General features: G+C 39.1%; 1 protein-coding gene across 1 annotated transcript in view; it reads left to right on the top strand.

Moving 5' to 3' along the window:
• Positions 1-18,820, top strand: part of Wdr49 (WD repeat domain 49) — a 113,883-nt gene that overhangs the window by 28,692 nt on the left and 66,371 nt on the right. Inside the window, exons 7-8 of the mRNA XM_013016147.1 lie at positions 8,344-8,511; positions 10,102-10,250. Of these exons, the coding sequence (XP_012871601.1) occupies positions 8,344-8,511; positions 10,102-10,250 (317 nt within the window). The remainder of the gene's footprint in view (positions 1-8,343; positions 8,512-10,101; positions 10,251-18,820) is intronic.

Here is an 18,820-nt window from a genome sequence, read left to right as displayed (position 1 = left end):
TGTGTGTGTATGTGTGTGTGTGTGTGTGTGTGTGTGTGTGTGTGTGTATGTGTATGATATAGTGTGGTGTGTTGATCCTGGGGCTTGAACTCAGGGCCTGGTGCTGCCCCTAAGCTTATGTGGTCAAGGCTAGTGCTCTACCGTTCGAACCACAGCTCCACTTCCAGCTCTTTGGTGGTTAATTAGAGTCAAGAGTCTCATGGACTTTTCTGCCTGGGCTGGTTTTGAATTTTGGGATTCTTAGATTTCAGCCTCCTGAGTGGCTGGATTTTTTTTTTTTCAGGGTGAAGACCATAACTTGAACTCTCTACCTGCTGCTTTCTCTCATTGGCTAGCACTCTACCAACTGAGCCATGCCTGGATTTCTAAATTTTTACAAATAAATTTTGATTACCGTCCCCTCACCCCCCCCCCACAGTAGTAAAGATTGAACTTGAACTTGCTAGATGAGAACTCTACTACTTGAGCCACCCTTCTAGCTGGTGATTTTTTTAAAAAACAAACAAACCATGAAATAGATTCAATGATTCTTTCTTTCTTCTTTGAAATGGTAGTTGCTTCAAACTACACAGAGCCCCATGGTGATATCAAAAGATGGAACTCCAAGTCCAAAGTAAGAAATAAAACAGAAACAAGAAAGCATGCAATAAACGTAAAGATGCTGCTGTGCTATCTCATAAGACTCTTCACTTGAAATTCTTCAAAACTTCAAAAAAAAAAGAATTCTTAGAAACAACCCTATTTTCTCTTGGCAAATGTTGTAGGGTGGCTTAATCCGTCTTACCCTAATGACACCTAATAATATTATTAACAGCTTTTAGTGATCACCTTGTGTTTCCAAGTCCTGTATCCACACTGACTAATTGTTATGACACAGGGTCAATTCTGACGTGCTTATGGGGCAGATAGGTTACTGATTGCTTTATAATTTTTTTATTTTTTGGGTCCGGTCGTGGTGCCTGAATGCTGGGCCTGGGCGCTGTCCCTCAGCTCTTCAGCTCAAGGCTAGAGCTTTACCACTTGAGCCACAGCGCCACTTCCAGGTTTTTTCTTTTTGCTTATGTGGTGCTGAGGAATTGAACCCAGGGCCTCATGCAAGCAAGGCAAGTACTCTACCACTGAGCCACCTTCCCAGCCCTTGCTTTATTTTTATAAATGACAATGTAACAGTGGAGTGGAATGATGGGAAGCCAGCCTCTTAAGGTACAAATACGCTCTAGATGTCTTTTTCCTTCCTTCTCAGAATGTTGCATGCAAAACTTTAAAAAACATTCCCCTTCTAAATTTACTGAGAATATTAAAAGCAAAGAGTAATTTTCTCCAGTTCTTCCCATTCCCTGGCTTGATATTTAAAAACAAGAACAAAAACCAAAACAACTTCTCTATGATGACCTATCACTTACTTATCTCAGTTCACGAAGGGAAGGAAATGCTTCTTTTTATCAGATAATTTGATTTTAAGGAAATGGCTTTGCTCGCACCTTTTATTCACACATCTTCAGGAGCTCTGGCATTCTACAATTTAATCAGAAACAAGTTACATCTTGGTTTAGATATAAAGTGTGAATTGCGGACACTCCAATATGTAACACTGCTGACCCATAAAATGTCACTTGGTAAAACTTGCAGATTGAAATCTCAAAGCAATGTTTTGGACACACCAGAGCACAATGCTCTTTTACATATGTCTTTTTTTTTTGTTTTTGTCGGTCCTGGGGGGCCTAGGTGCTGTCCCTCAGTTCTTCAGCTCAAGGCTAGCACTCTACCACTTGAGCCACAGTGCCACTTCTGGCTTTTTTGCTTATCTTGTGCTGAGAAATCAAACCCAGGGCCTCATGCATGCAAGGCAAGCACTCTACCACTGAGCCACCTTCCAAGCCACATATGTCTTTATAGCTTTAAAACTAAAGGTGTCAGAACTGGGAAGGTGGCTCAGTCGTAGAGTGCTTGCCTTGCATGCATGAGGCCCTGGGTTCGATTCCTCAGCACCACATAAGAAAAAAGCCAGAAGTGGTGCTGTGGCTCAAGTGGTAGAGCGCTAGCCTTGAGCTGAAGAGCTGAGGGACAGCGCCCAGGCCCAGAGTGCAGGCCCCACAACTGGACCCCCCAAAAAAAACAACAAAACAAAACTAAAGATGTCAGTTGGATCAAATGGGAGAAATGATTAGGGTAGAAATATTTTTTGGTTGTCTTATAATTACATTAAATAATTTTCATGGATTTGAAGATATACCAGAGTGTAACGGTATATTCTTTAGATCTTATGATACTGACTTAGTGTGTGTCAAGTGATAATAATCCACCATATTTCTGCAAGCCAAAGTTTATTCAGTGAGGTTACTTCCTGAATAAGAATACATATCAGAACTTACACTTTAAATGATTCTAGTAAAGTTATAGTAGCAACAGATGATCTTATGTCCCTGAAAATATTCCCTAAAGAAGATAAAAAGTCTTTTTTTTTTTGTCAGTTGTGGTTCTTGAACTCAGGGCCTGTGCACTGTCCCTGAGCCTCTTTTTGTTCAAGGCTAGCACTCTACCACTTGAGCCCCAGCTCTACTTTCAGTGTTTGAGTGGTTAATTGGAAATAAGAGTCTCAAGAGATCTTTCTGCCTGGGTTGGCTTTGAACCACAAAACTTAGATCTCAACCTCCTGAGTAGCTAGGAGCCACTGGCATCCTGAAAAATCCTAACTTTTATAGGATCTGATTCCTTCCTGTGTCTTTTCCCTTTCCTTCCCCTCCTCTCCCCTCTCTTCCCCTCCCCTCTCTTTCCCTCCCCTCCCTTTCTTCCCTTTTTCCCTTCCCTTCCCAACTTCCTTCCTTCTTTTTCCTTCCCTGCCATCTTCCTTTTTCTTCATTTCTTCCCTAGAAGGAGAGAACAGATGAAAAAAAGGGTGGAGGGAAAACGAGGGGATAAGAATACAATCCTTGGGCTGGGAAGGTGGCTCAGTGGTAGAGTGCTTGCCTTGCATGCATGAGGCCCTGGGTTCCATTCCTCAGCACTACATAAGCAAAAAAAGCCAGAAGTGTTGCTGTGGCTCAAGTGGTAGAGCGCTAGCCTTGAGCTGAAGAGCTGAGGGACAGTGCCCAGGCCTAGAGTTCAGGCCCTACAACTAAGCAAAAATAAATAAATAAATAACACAACCCCTGTGGGGACAGGCACCAGTAGAACTGTGAAGGAATTAAGAAAGGAAAATTTGGAGATGGAGTATGGGATTGATCTGGGGTTGAAGGGCATGTGGTTCAGAAATGGAGTTGGCAGTAGGTGGAATTCCACACTCGGTCCTGGCATGCGCACGGCAGTATGGCTTTTTAGAAACAGAAGATACAGCAGTACTGAGAAGGCGTGCTCACAGCCAGAGAGAGCAGGAGCCAGTCCCAATTAGCCAGGTGCCCTTGGGCAGATTGGATTTGGGGATGCCTATCTTCTCATCAGCAAACTCTGGATAGGATAATTTATCCAGCAGAGAAGATTATTACAGAGCGAGAACTGCAGGCCTGCAGCCTGGTACAGGAGCAAGTGTTCACAGATTGTTTTCACAATGATAAAAAATAACCCATAGGTCAATTGGAAGTTACATAACGGGGAATGAGTAAGAAATATACTATCCAAGTGGTACTCTAATGCAGAGCAGAGAGGTGGACCATTCTGGGGGCTGGCAAGCCTTCTGTAGCTCATAACCCTTCCCAGTGACTCAATCTGCACATCTGTGAGGCAGTGCTGCTACTCAGACTTCCTCTTTCTCAGACTCTTTTATCCTTCAAAAAGTTGCTTTCTGGCATTAAGAGAATTCTAGTATCAAAGGCTAGTCTAAACTCAATCACATGAAAGGAACAGAAGCTAAAAAGAAAACCCCAAAGTAGGTATTACCCAACATAGTGTTATGAATTATGATGATGATGAGGAAAAGAACTTAAGGAATTACCTGAAAAAACAGGTAGAGAGTGGTTTCTTAGTCCCAACTCACCTGGCAGTTCTAAATTCATAATCTAAGTTCCTCAGATCTGCTATGATTAGAAGATTGATGAATAATAATGGGGAGGTTCTTTAAATCTTGCTACTTTATAAGAAATTTTGTGAATGAATTTCTTTTTTTTTATTGTTAAAATACCGTACAGAGGGGTTACAATTACATGGGCAAGGTAAGGAGTACATTTCTTATCAAGCATTGTTGCCTCCTCCTTTGTTTCCCCTTCCCATCCCTTCCCATCCTCCCCTCCCACCCCCAGCCAAAGTTGTAAAGTTCGATTTTCGACATAATGACTTGTACATCTCATTGCTGCAATGGGTCCACCTGTATCCCTACTTAAACAATTTGTTTTTTTCCCTTCCCCGCCACAAATTATACCAACATCAAATACAGTGAAAACAGGGGTTATTCCGTGGGGGAGGGACATACAAAGCAACAAAGAAATCATCTTATAAACATGTTAGAAACATTCCCATGAAAGAAAAAAAATCTGAGTCCTTATCTTGGGGTTCATTTTGCCTAACATCAACTTATCTGACCATTTCTCCTTTTCTCAGACATATACTAGTAATTGCAGATAAGGGAAACCATGGGACCTATGTTTCTTTGGGCCTGGCTTACTTCACTTAATATAATTTTTTCCAAGTCTGTGAATGCATTTCTTCTGATGGAGAGAGGCTGTATCATCCATCAGATCGCCAAAGGTATGGCCTCTTAAAACTCAAGAACCATGGATTAGTCCTGTGGAGATTACAATGGTATTAATACTCTATCTGGAATGTAATCTATCACCTTGTTATTCTGTGTGTGTGTGTGTGTGTGTGTGTGTGTGTGTGTGTGTTTCATTGGTGATAAAAGTCTCACAGATTTTCCTGCTTGGGCTGGCTTTGAACTACAATTCTCAAAACTAAGCATTCTGAGTAACTAAAATTACAGGTGTAAGCCATCGGAGCCTGGCCTGCCTCACTACTTTTAAATTTAGTTCCCAGGGAGTCTCTAAGCAGCAGTGTGTGAACAATACAAAATCTCAGGTTTATAGAGAGCAGGCTAGAGAATGATTAGTTTACAATACTAAAACTGGAGAAGTTCTGTTCTGGTGGACAAGGGATCAGGTCTTTTCTTCTGTGTTTGTATTCAGGCTTTGCCCACAACTAATTCACGGAGCTCGGATGTGTAAAATAGTATGTTGTATAGCATTCCACCAAACTCAGAGGTAATCTCTAGACTCTAGAACTGAGCTTGTGACAATCATTTGCTGCCTTTGGTGCAAACTGGGACCTGTGGGTGGGACTTCCTCTTTAATCACAAGATAAAGAAATAGATTACTCCTCTTTTTCAATGATGGCCTTTACATTTTGCTTCATACCCTGGAGTTTTGTCATGACCTCTTACTGATTGAAGTGCTATCTTTTAAAAAGAATTTTTAATAATGAAATAATTATTTTTAAGTAATTATACAAAGAAGGTTAAATCCCAATGCTATAATTTTGTTTCTGAAACTCTGAATAATAATACATATTGCTTCTTCTTCTAATTCCTATTGTAATTTCTGTACCTCTCAAGGTATCATTCTACTACATGCTAAAATAGTCCCTTGTTGTTTTGTTTATGCATCTTTACTGTCAAGTTTGGAGCTATATGATTATGATTGTATCTATTTCTTTTTTTATTGCAAAAGAGGTGCAGTAATGCCCAATAAGGCTTTGAGGATGGGGTGACATGTCTTAAAAGAGAATATCAATAGATGCCAGTTTCAGGCTCATTAATGTAGTTATAAATTGGCTATGTAAAGACATTTATTTTCTTTGGAGGTAGGAATGAAATATATTTCAGTAAGTAGTTCACATGCCAATATCAGAATAAATCCTAGTTGCCTTTAGAAACAACCCAATAGAGTTGGTCAGAGGAAAAGGGATGAATTAAGCCACGCTCTGACTCTCAAAATTTCCTCAGCTTTAGTAATTATTTGGAATTTGTGTGTGCATATGTATATTTGTATACTTATATATGTATATATATCCATATGTATATATGTATATCAAGCTAAGTTCAAAGTACCAAAATAATAAAATTAAATGCTCTAAAACTTGTAAGTCTATTTGCAGGAAGGTCCCTGTCTTAGTTTGTTCAAACTACTATAACGCAATGAACTAGGTATATTGTAAACAACAGAAATTTATTTTTACTATTGTTTAAGCAGGGAAGCCCAAGGTTATAGTGCTGCAGATTTAGTGTTGGGTGAAGGCTTTTTCCTGATTTATCAATGGTGCTTTCAAGCTGTGTACTTAAGAATAGCGGAAGGGAGCTGGGCGCTGGTGGCTCACTCCTGTAATCCTAGCTATTCATGAGGCTGAGATTTAAGGATCGCGGTTCAAAGCCAGCCCAGGCAGGAAAGTCTGTGAGTCTCTTATCTTCAATTAACCACCACCAGAAAAGCAGAAGTGGTGTTATGACTCAAGTGGTAGAGCATTAGCCTCAAGCTGAAGAGCTGAAGGACAGCACCCAGGCCCAGAATGCAAGCCCCATGGTCAAAAAAAAACAGTGGAAGAGAAAAGGAAACTACCCACCTAACACTTCTTTGTGTGTGTGTGTGTGTGTGAGTGTGAGTGTGTGTATGTGTGCGTGTATGTGTAAGTATGTGTGTGCTGGTTCAGCTCCACTTTCAGGTTTTAGTGGTTAATTAGAGATAGTCTCATGGGCTTTCCTTCCTCCAACCTCCTCTTCCTGAATATTGAGTGTAATAGCATCACACTGATGCCTAACCTCACATTTATAAGGGCACTAATTCCATCCTGAGCATTCTTCTCATATGACCTAATTATCTCACCTCTGATGACAATCACATAGAAGGTTAATATTTCAACATATATATTTGGGAGAATATAAGCTCTCAACCGCAGCCATACCCATTTAGGATCTTTTTTCAAAGCTATCAACAAGTTAGCCTGCCTTTTTCAGTCCAATCAGTAATGCATGCATAATGTGAATAATAAAATAAAGATCATTCAGTGAGACACAGACTCCTATGTTAGAGAAAAGATATGCTATTATTCAAAGAAGAGTAAGAAGCATAAGGATTGGCATATTTGTTTCTGTTCCTCTTGGCCCAAATCCAGAAAGTCAACAAAGATGGCCTCAAGTGAATGCCCGCACATGAATGCATTGCATTATAGCAGAGATATTCGCCGAACGTAGAGAACTCTGGATTGTTTATACTGTACAGAGGCATGACCCCCGTCTGCATCAGGACAAACTACTGTCTTATGATTCTTGGCCTGTAATTTGCACCAAAAGGAGGACACTAGCTATACTCTGAGTTGTTTGCTATACGAACATCTCTGAGCAGAGAATTTAAAACAAAAGGTAGTAGACTGTTAAGTGCAGACATGCTCATTATCCACTAAGGTTTATCTTCTAAGACTATTGTGGATTCTTTGTAATAACCAGACAAGAATATTCCTAAGAGACATTCTGTTAACACAACTTCCTTTGAAGCTATGTGACAGAAATCTTCCTTGGGAGAAGCAGCAATTTGATACTGAGTTGAAGTCCAAAATCTTTTCAATTTTGGGCCAAAATGATGACCTACACACAATGCACACAAGAAACCTTTCTGTAAGTGGAGGGCTGAGTGGTTTAAGGCTAGTCAGGGGAGAGACCCCTTTTGGAACTTGTGGTTCTGACAGCAGAAGGACAGTACTTGTGAAAAAGTCAGTGGAGTCACTCTCCTTTCTTGGAGAGTAGGATTTTACCTGCATACACACACACACACACACACACACACACACACACACACACCACTACCACCACCACCAACAATAAAAACAACAACAAACCCTCAAAACACAACCACTCTGACCCAAATCTCTAGCTGTGCTTTAGATTGGCTCTCTACCTTTTTACTCTCAAGCATTCTAGAGCTGTCAAAATGTAAGTGATCTGTCCATTTGAGCATTCACTTGACCTTTAGGGCACAGCAGATGGTTGCTAAGTTCTTGTCTGCCTGCTCCTTGCCCAGAAGGAAGAACACAGGAATTTGGTCAATCACTCATTGTATGTCTCCAGAATCCCATATGATGATTGTGATTAAAATTATTTCTTACCATGTGTCCTATAAAAATAATTTAAGATATCCCTAGAGTGGGAGGCAAGTCAGAATGCAGAATTTGCTGTGATTTCTCACTGTAAATTCCTTGTTAGGAGTGACAATGGGACGAATGAGTTGTTTTCTGTCTGTTGTGATGTATCATCCTATCAAGAGTTTATAGCAGAACCTGTTTAAATATTTCTGTTTTACTGATATCTTGTGAAAAAGCAGCTAAAGAGTATTCTCCTCTTTTTTAAAAAACCTTTTTTGTTTTTCTGTCTAGTTACTTACAATGCATCGTTGGATGCTATTATTTCTGGCACAACCGCCGGTACAAACAGTGTGGTGCTAGCTTGGAGAGAGAAATCAAAAAAACATCTTAAAATGACTTCCTTCAACATTGCCCAGGGCGTTCATGGTTTTGATTACCACTCTCGGCTCAATTTAATTGGTATGTAAAATAAATCATGATAACGATGAAGGCCTCGTAAATTGTCTAGGAGGCAGATTTGTATTCATGGATCCTCTCTACCTTGTTGCTTTATTGCCACTGAGACCAAGATGAGCAGCTCATATTTTATTGCCTGAGATTGCCTGATAATGATGCAGTGCATGCGATAGACATTGGGGCGAAAATATGAGAAAGTCCCCCCCAAAGTGTTTTAATTTACAATGAGTGGGGGATGGGAAGTGATAGAAAAGATGGTTGGTGCAGTGTCTGCTTTTGTATCACAAATGGTTCTGCCTGAATACATTATTCTCATGGTTATAATTGCTGCTACTGAACACAAACCACACACACACACACACACACACACACACACACACACACTACAACATATAGGAAAACTTCCAGTTACCTTCCAAATTCACTCAATAATGATTTTTCAAATGTTTCCACTTATCCTAGCTTTAGCGTATTAAGGAAGAATTATGCTGAGGCAAAAGAGTTCATTTTTGCTGAGGATATAGAAATGGGTTCAGGCCATTCTGTATTTAAATGGAGTATCTCAACATTCTGAAAACTGTTAATTTTTATATGTGTGTGTGTGCGTGTGTGTATATGTGGACGCACACACACAATCACACAAAAGATATGTGATTGGGACACTAAAGGGTGGTCACAGAGAACACAGATGACCAGAGGATGTGCAAGGTACCTGCATTCCACAGCCATTGTTCACGTGAAGCATAGGGATATTTGCTGAAAGGTAGATGGCTAAAATTCTCAACCATCATAGCCACCAGTTAGGATCTTAAAATAATTTGAATACAGGCCCAGAAATATGACACCCAAGTTTCCAAGGAGCCCCATGGGTTTGGTAGAGATGGGTAGAGAGGTTGGTGAGTCAACTGGACAGGAGACTCAAACCACCCTCATGTAACAGAGTGAAAACTTAATTCAATCTCTGCATATCAATGACCATTTTTATTTGCAACTATGCTGGAAATGTAAGTGCGAATGATCTCAGCTCCACAGTTAGTCCTAACCCAGGGAGAACCAGAAAACAAATTCTGCATTCCACATCTTTAGTAAGTACAGATGTCTCACTCTTGAAGTGCTTCCCGAGTACCACTAAGTCTTGTTTAAAGCATCTACCAGTACTACAGCAGGACAAAAGGATATTTGTGACAGTTGTACATGCTTAACCATTGAAATGATGGTGAAAGTAACTTGTTCCTCATATTTTTTAAAATTAAATTTGTGAACTGTCAATATGATTTCATTCCACCTTGCTATCTACATTGCTATACTGTGCTTTCTGGAGAGAAAGGTTCCATTCACCTCTTGGGCTGATGTTTGGTTCCTAAAGGAGACCAGTATTTTTCCTTCCTGCTCATGCATGCCCCTTTCCTCTAGGCTAATACCCCTTTCTTTCTAATTTGTCCATTGGTTGGAGCTCATATATTTTCACAGCTGACTTTAGTGTGCAATGCAAGATCTTCCTTCATTTGGGACAGAGTGCATTCGTGTTCATCAGAAGACGTTGATCAACTTATGGACATTAAAACTCAGGTTTTCTTTCTCCATTCTGATTAGCGACTGCTGGCATTAACAATAAAGTTTGTCTTTGGAATCCATATGTGGTTTCTAAACCAGTTGGGGAACTCCGGGGTCACTCAGCCAGTGTAATAGCTGTCCAGTTCTTTTCTGAAAGAAAACAACTTTTCAGCTTCTCCAGAGATAAAGTAAGTAACATTATGTATTTCATTTCTTTACTTATATCTCTCCACTTTTACCTGAGCTCTACCGTGGTTCTTGGATTTCTCTGAGCAATGATGTCAACATATACTGTTTAACCATGATGTAGAAATGTACATTGGGAAAAGTGTTTATTGATGATTACTTAATAATAGTCCTGTGCAACTGGACAAAATATTTCATTAAATTTTTGTTCAAACTACTTATCAATGGATTTAATCCTTTATTATTTTGGTGTTGGTCTTGAGGCTTATACTCAGTGTCTGAGCACTGTTCCTAAGCATTGTTGCTCAAGGCTAGCAATCTACTACTTGGGCCTACAGCTCCATCTTTGGTTTCCTGGTGGTTAATTGGAAATAAGAGTCTTATGGATTTTCCTTTTTGTGCTGGCTTTAAACCAAGATCTTCAGATCTCAGCTTCCTGTATAGCCAGTATTATAGGCATGACCCACTGGGTCCTGGTAGATTTAATCCTTTTTATTAGGGTCTTGATCTATCAGATCTTGGGAGTTCCCAAAGTTCTCACTAATTTAATAAGAAAAATTGAGCATGTGGTTCCAGACTTGTTTTTTGGTCGATGTTACACAGTATAGCCAGTTAGCTATTATGGTTTGCTATTTTTGAGACTCATTGAATTAGAAATCTAGATTAATGTGATGAATATGAAACACATTTTAATTAAAGTTATCTGTCAAGTTCTGAATGACAATATGGATAAGTTTTTTTTTGTTGTTGTTGAATTTTGCAGTGTTGGGTTTCAATCTAGGGCCTGTACATGCTAAGCAGGTACTCTATCACTTAGGTCTTGATGACCAATTTTAAATATGGTTGAACTTTATGGTGCTAGAACCAAACAATCTAAGTTGAATTTTGAGCACACTACAGATATTCATTAGGGAAATTGCTTAAATCTCTAGAAGTCTTATCTTTTGTGTCTCTGTAAGACTTTACTTTTACATGATTTTGGGGGGGGGGTCATGGGGCCTGAACTCTGGGTCTGGGCACTGTCCTTCAGCTCTTCAGCTCAAGGCTAGAACTCTACCACTTGGGCCACAGCACCACTTCCTGTTCATTCTGCTAATGTGGTCCTGAGGAATTGAACCCAGGGCCTCGTGCATGCAAGGCAAACATTGTGCCACTGAGCCACCTTCCTAGACCCCTTTTACATGATTTGTGAGCATGATTTTTATAAGCATACAGTTACAACTATGATAGGTTTTGAGATATTCGGTTATTGGAGATAAAGGTAGCTAATAAGCTTATTGAGAACAAATCACTGAGGCTCAGTAAATCCTAATTTTTTTATTGTGAAAATACTGTACAGAGGGGTTACAATTACATGGGCAAGATAATGAGTACATTTCTTATCAAGCATTGTAGCCTCCTCCTTTGTTTCCCCTTCCCATCCCATCCTCCCCTACCCCCCCACCCAACCCTCCTCCCCTCCCCTACCAAAGTTGTAAAGTTCGTTTTTGACATAATGACTTGTACATATCATTGTTTCAATGGGTCCACCTGTATCTCTATTTAAACGATTTGTTTTTTTCCCTTCCCCTCCACAAACTATAATAACATCAAATACAGTGAAAGCAGGGGTTATACCGTGGGGGAAGGACATACAAAGCAACAAAGAAATAATCTTATAAATGTGTTAGAAACAATCACATGAAAGAAAAAAAAACATTTGAATACATATCTTAGGGTTCATTTCCCTAACATCAATTTATCTGAAGATCTTCACTAGCTGTACAACAGACAAGGGTCTCATATCTAAAATATACCTGAAACTCAAAAATTAAATCCCCCAACAACAAATCTTCAAAGAAACAACTGCCCAATCAATAAGTGGGCTAAAGACTTAAAGAGAAACTTCTCCTAATTTTTATTCTATGCTAAAGTAGGATAAATTTTATAGAAACAATACTCAAATTAGGTAGAAATTAATCTTCAACTCCATAGCCATTAATCAGTCTAAAATCCTTCCAAAGTTACTTATTTTACGATTTTACCTATATAACTTTTTCTCTTTTCCTGTAAATTTTACTAACTAATAGCTAATCCCTGTTGATTCAACCATCAGGTGCTCAACATTAATTTCACCTGTCCATCTAATTAAAACTCTTGTCTCTCCCACCCCCACATATTGTAAATATTTCCTAAAATGTTTGTCTCCCAGCTGCCATCCATTTTTACTAGCTAGGTAGCCTGCTGGAAGAACTGTCCAGTCCCTGATCTCTGCCATCCTTTGAATTATCAACCCAAATCCTCAACTTGCATGCAAAGCCTTCCTTTGATTTACCAGGCTATTTCCTTCCTTGGTTTCCTTTCACTCATGTAATGTTGCCCTGTGATGGGCTGTTCCCACCATCCAGTTTCTCCTGCCTCCAGTTCCCTGACTTGCCCTACCTGACAGAGGCCTACGTGTCTTCCAGTCTTGGGAGAGGATCTTGCTTCTATTAGGCGTTTCTTTCTATGCAATTCCATTGCAGTCGAGTGTTCTTCATTACCGCTTGTGTCACTCCGGCTTCCTTAAGGAGGTTGGTGACTTTGTAGCTTGTGTCTTGGTGTCTACTTCAGTTCTGAACACCTGGTCATTTGGTGATCACTTCTTGACACCTTGAAGTGAAGACAAATTGTGGGGCTCCTACAGGGCAAAGAATCTCTGAAGGAAATGGTATATGATATCCTCTTTAGTTGTTCTACTTTTTGAGGTCTCTTAACACTATTTTCTAACTTGAATGACTGATCTTAACCCAGTCGGATTTGTTGGCTCAAGCAATGTAGAAGTGCATTGTCTCTTTCATTAGATTTTGGTTGCTTGAGCACGAAGATTTTTTTCCTGCAATCATTTCTGTGTTCCCTAGACCTAAAAACTATTGGTGTATTAAAAGCATCCATGTTTAACACATGCTGAAGATAATCTGTGAAATAGTATAGCTGTTAAGTAAATGACCACATTCACAAGTTATGGGCTGCCTCTTTGTTTGATTTTTGTACATACATGATCATCAATATGTGAAGTGAGTAGGTCCTTATCAAAAACGAGCATAATACAAACACCTGATATTGTATCATTATTACCTTGGACAGGTTTTTTTAAATAACTTTTAAAGCAAGAAAAGCAAGTCCTGAGAGTTATAAATGATTATGTACAACTTTCCTTAATATTAAGCCTAGATACTTTCAAGGGCAGTTTTACCCATCAGTCTTTATTTTGAGTTTTAAGCCATTATATCATAATAAAGATTGTCATACTGTTGATCACATTATTACGAGTCCATGCCATCTTGATAAATGGATGATAATCTCAATTCTTATGTCTGAAGCAAACAACAATGCTTTCTGCTACCGTTCTGCTGATTGTCATAAAATTCTTTCTGGATATTTTATAGAACTGGAGCTCAGCCAGAAAATAGGGAGAATGAAAAAGCATCTTTTTCTTCTTCTTCTTCTTGTTTTCCAAAGAGCCTTTGATCGAATCACGTTTTGGCTGATGAGATGGTTTACAAACCAGAGAAAGATCTCAATAATTTCCTCCGAAAATGATCTGAGGCTTAAGTTCTGTTAAAGATTGTACAGTTGATGCTTCCCAGTGATGACTGAATAATAATTTTATTCCTTTAGAATCTGGCATCAAACAACATAATAGCCCAGTTGCTCTTTGCTTTGGCCTCCAAACTAGTTTTTCTGAAAACAGCAGTCAGTCTAGCAAGGCCCTGCTGGGAGCCAGTAATTTGGTCATTTGGAGGAGGAACTACCAAGGGAGAAAAAGGATTTTCAGGGCCTTGGAGAAAATTTCTCAATTGGGGGCCAACATTGAGCTGAATCCAGCTTTTCTAGTGTGCATAACTGTTCTCTCCAGGGCTACTAATCCTGATCTGGCCACCAGAATTGGATTCGTTTGTAAGTTAATACTTTGAGCTCTGATTCCCCCCCCCCCCCCAGAGCCTGGCATCTGTCTTCCAGAACTAAAATTGGCAGAGAAAACAGGTGACTGTGTCTGTGACTACAACTTATCTATTTCTCTTTTCTTTATACTACTCTCTCCAACTCCTAGCTATTCATCAATTAGAGGAACTTAACTTGCACAAATTAATGAGTTAATTCTCTTTGGTAAAAATTGCAAGCAAGGAAAGGCATGTAGAGCAAATATGTCCTTTTCTCATTTCTCCTTCAAATCAATTTTTCTCCAAGAAATAACAATTGCCAACATTTGCATTAAGTGAATATGTTGCAGCATTCCACTTCATGCATTATTTTAATGTTAATAATAATGTTAATATTAATAATAATGTGAACATGGTGTTATGCTATATTAACCTGTTTATGTGTACAAATACTTATCAGTTTATCTGGAAGCAGTATCACACAAAATGCATTTTTTTATCTTTCTCTAAACAAAAATCTTTTGGAGATACTTTTATATTTGTAAATTTAATTAATTTTTTTTCTCTGAACTTCAAAAGGTTATAAAGGGGGTTACAATTTAACGTGTGTGTCTAAGTGCCCAGTGCTTCTTCCTCTGAGTCTTGAAGACTTTCATACCTGATCTGTGATTCTCCATGTCTCAGCCTCCTGAGTAGCTGGAATGACAGGTGTGAGCCATACCTCCAGCCTATCAAAATTATATATTCTTGTTCAATAATTCCAATATGTGGAGTCCTTGATGATATAACCCGGATATGTGTAATTCTGGCTATTCTACCTCTGATTAACTTGTTTCCTTTTTTGATGCTTGGTTATGTTTATTGCCATCACGTTTTTTTACAATTAGCGATCTCAAGGCATGTTGAGGAACTAAATGAGATGCTTTCCTCCAGAGGAGATAACTGATTGTTTCTGCACTGAGAAAAAGGGGAAAATGACTTACTTGGGCTCCTGCCTGGCCCTTAGATGTTCAGGCAGCAGTGTGGCTGCCTGATTCCTTGCCACTTGACCCCACTCAGAGTCTTCCTGTGATCTCTTCATTTATGTCTACTGTTTACTGTCTCTATCTTAGGCATGTTTCCTTTTCTTTTTTTTTTTTTGGGTCCAGTTGTGGGGCCTGAACTCTGGGCCTGGGTGCTGTCCCTCAGCTCTTCAGCTCAAGGCTAGCACTCTACCACTGGAGCCACAGCACCACTTCTGGCTTTTTTTTTTCTGCTTATGTGGTGCTGAGGAATCGAACCCAGGGTCTCAAGCATGCAAGGCAGCGGTCTACCACTGAGCCACCTTCCCAGCCCCCGCATGTTTCCTTTTCTCTTTTCCTTACTTCTTTTGGATGCATGGAGCTAGCATCTCTCCCTGAAAGCCCCACCAGGCAAGAGAAACTATGTCTCAGAGCTTTCTCTTTGAAGCAAGAAGTCCTCTTGCAAGATCTTGCTTTCAGTGATCATCGAATCACACTTTCTTGTTCTAGCTATTGTCATTTCTTTCAAAGTTGTGGGTAGCATAAATCTTGAGTGAAAAGCATTTTAAATTAAAACTTCAGTTCAAAAGGGAAACTGATCTTTGAACAGCAGAGTGAGGAGAAACTTGGCTTTAGAGATAGGAAAATGTTAGTTACCACTTTCAACGCTAAGTGAAGAGTGATAATGACAAAACAATCAGAATAATTGAAAATTGGAAACTCATCAAATAATCTTACATTTCGGAAACAACCAGGAGTCTGAAATAAAATGTTGACATTAGTTACATTGCTTGCCAGGTTTGGCCTGAGTAGTATGATGTGGTAAGTAGTATTTTGGTTGTTTCAAGTTGTTAAGGATAGAGCATACAACCAGCAGATAATAGCAAACTAAGTCATAGAGTTGTGTGTCTTTTCTCACTTTTGTTGAAAATAACTAGAAGAGAGGGTGAGAGAGATAATAGACAGATGATAGATTGAGAGAGAGAGAAGGAAAGAGACAGAGGAAGGAGAAAGACAGAGAGACAGAGAAAGATAGACATAGATTGATGCTATATTGTAGATAGATTTTTTAAAATTTAATTTTATAGTTACATAAGTAAGGCAGTGAGTACATTTCTTGTTGAACATGGTTACTCCCTTCCTCATTTTTCTCCTACTTTCTATCCTCCATCCCCTCCCCCTCCAGTTATAGAGTTCATTTCTATTGTCTTGTGAGTGTCATGTTGCATTGGTTCAACCTTTGTCATTTTTCTCACCATTTTGTTGTTCCTCTTCCCTTACTTAACTCAGATAAATGTATATAAAATACACAGGGTACCAAAATCAAATACAGTGACAACAAGGCATACACCTTAGGGGTGAAAAAGAAAAAAAATGAAAAGAAAAAGAAATAACTTTACATAGTACATTAAAAACAACAACAAAGAAAAACTTCCTGTTTACATATCTTGGGGTTCATTTCACTTTGCATCATCTTATATGGTCATATGTACATAGGTATTGAACTATTGGGAATCCTCTGCTAGATATACTGAGAGATATACTAATAGATAGATTTTACTTTACTTTATTTATTTATTGTTTTGTCAGTTGTGGGGCCTGAACTCTGGGCCTGGGCGCTGTCCTTCAGCTCTTCAGCTCAAGGCTAGCACTCTAGCACTTGAGCCACAGCGCCACTTCTGGCCTTTTCTGCTTATGTGGTGCTGAGGAATCGAACCCAGGGCCTCATGTATGCAAGCAAGCATTCTACCACTGAGCCACCTTCCCAGCCCTAATAGATTTTTGTAAGACAGCGGGAAAGATGGACAGAGCGAAATGAATATTGAGAGATATTGAGATAGGGAGAAAGATAGATTGTGTATGTGGGTGTGTGTGTGACAGAGAGTGAGAAGATAATCATTAAGGTAACTTTTAAAGATGAATAGCACAGTAAACAATTTTAATTTCACTCATTTTAAGTTTTACTTCATTCCTGAGGGGCAAGTTGTTAAAGAATAAAAACTATTATATGATTTTAAGAAAAAAAATTAGCTGACATATTCCCTAGAAAAAGTCTGCAGAAAGAAATGTACTCATTATCTTGCCCATGTAATTGTAACCCCTCTGTACAGTATTTTCACAATAAAAAAAGTTTAACAACAACAACAAAAAGAAAAAGTCTGCAGGTATGTATCATGTCAAAAAACATTGCCTTTGTTTTCACTGATTATGCTCTTGAGGATTTTGGAGGGCTTAAATTCTTAACAAATGCAACATAAAGGTATAATCCATAAGGGTATATTCAAGCCCCAGTCCCTTAGCTCTTCAGCTCAAGGCTAGTGCTCTACTATTTGAGCTACAGTGCTCCTTCCAGTTTTCTGGTGGTTAATTGGAGATAAGAGTCTCGTAGACTTTCCTGCCCAGGCTGGCTTTGAATCATGACCCTCAGATCCCAGCCTCTTGAATAGATAGAATTACAGGTGTGAGCTACCAGCCTGGCCCTGTTTACCTATTATCTGCGCGAGGACCATGCATTTTTGTGGATTATTCCTAAAGGACTGTGCTAAGGTAATGCAGTTTTCAAAATCCCCCAAGAACTCACATTCAAGCCCCACCTCGTCTCTTTCCGGTTTTGTTACAGAATGTTACAAATGTCTGATGAAACTGAACAAGCCTCCTTTCAATCAGATCATTTGAGTCCATTTTCTATTTCTTCACTTTTTTGACAGTATTAGGAAATGTAACAACTTTTGTTTCTAATCACCATACTTGGAATTAAATTGCAAGTAGGTAAATAAGGCTGGTCCATCTTTTTCATTGAACAGAAAAAAAGGTTATCCATCCATCCATCCATTTATCCATCCATTCTTTTATCCATCCATCCATCCATCCATCCATCCATCCATCCATCCATCCATTCTTTTATCCATCCATCCATCCATCTAGCCATCCGCACATCCATCCATCTAGCCATCCATATACTTACCTCTCCATAAGTTTACACACTTGTGAATGTAATATTGGTAGTTCCAAAGAAAAGAATTATTTGTTTACAAAGATTTTGTCATGATCTGTGAATTGCAGTGGTGGTCTTGATGTTTGGAAGGGATGTGGGGATTCTCATCAGGGCCAGCATGCAGGTGTCATTCTCTTACATCTGAATAGAGTTCGCACTGTGTACCTTCGTGAAAGCATTTGAATTCCTGTCATCTTAGAATATTGAGAGAATGGACTGGGCAATTTCACCCCATTCTAGACTGATTTTCAGAGCAAAAAGGGGCCTCTTCAGCAGAGAGGTGAAATGGACAGATAAAATCACATTCCTGAACTGACAAATTCTATTTTAGTCCTTTAAAACAGGATTCAAGGAGTCTGAAGTCTTAAAACACTGGTTTCTAGATCTTACATATATAAGATAGTATTTGCCCACAATCCTGTATTAAGAAAAGGTAACAATGAAACAAGACAATGAGTATGAAGAACAATGTCATCATCATCATTATGCAGAATGCTATGTCTTACCATAACATAAAAATTTAAGCTTATTACTGCTAATGTAAAAGTGAAGGTGAAATGAGACCCAAAGAGATTCTCTATATGAGCCTGACTGAATCTGAGTTGGTATGGAAACCACAGGTCCTTAGATCTCACATAAGTAGACATAGATACAGAAACTTGTAGAAAATATTA

The sequence above is a fragment of the Dipodomys ordii genome, unplaced genomic scaffold, assembly GCF_000151885.1.
Source record: "Dipodomys ordii isolate 6190 unplaced genomic scaffold, Dord_2.0 Scaffold30, whole genome shotgun sequence".
Lineage (NCBI taxonomy): Eukaryota > Metazoa > Chordata > Mammalia > Rodentia > Heteromyidae > Dipodomys > Dipodomys ordii.
Note: the sequence above shows the minus strand (reverse complement) of the source record. Positions and strands in the feature narration are given on the sequence as shown.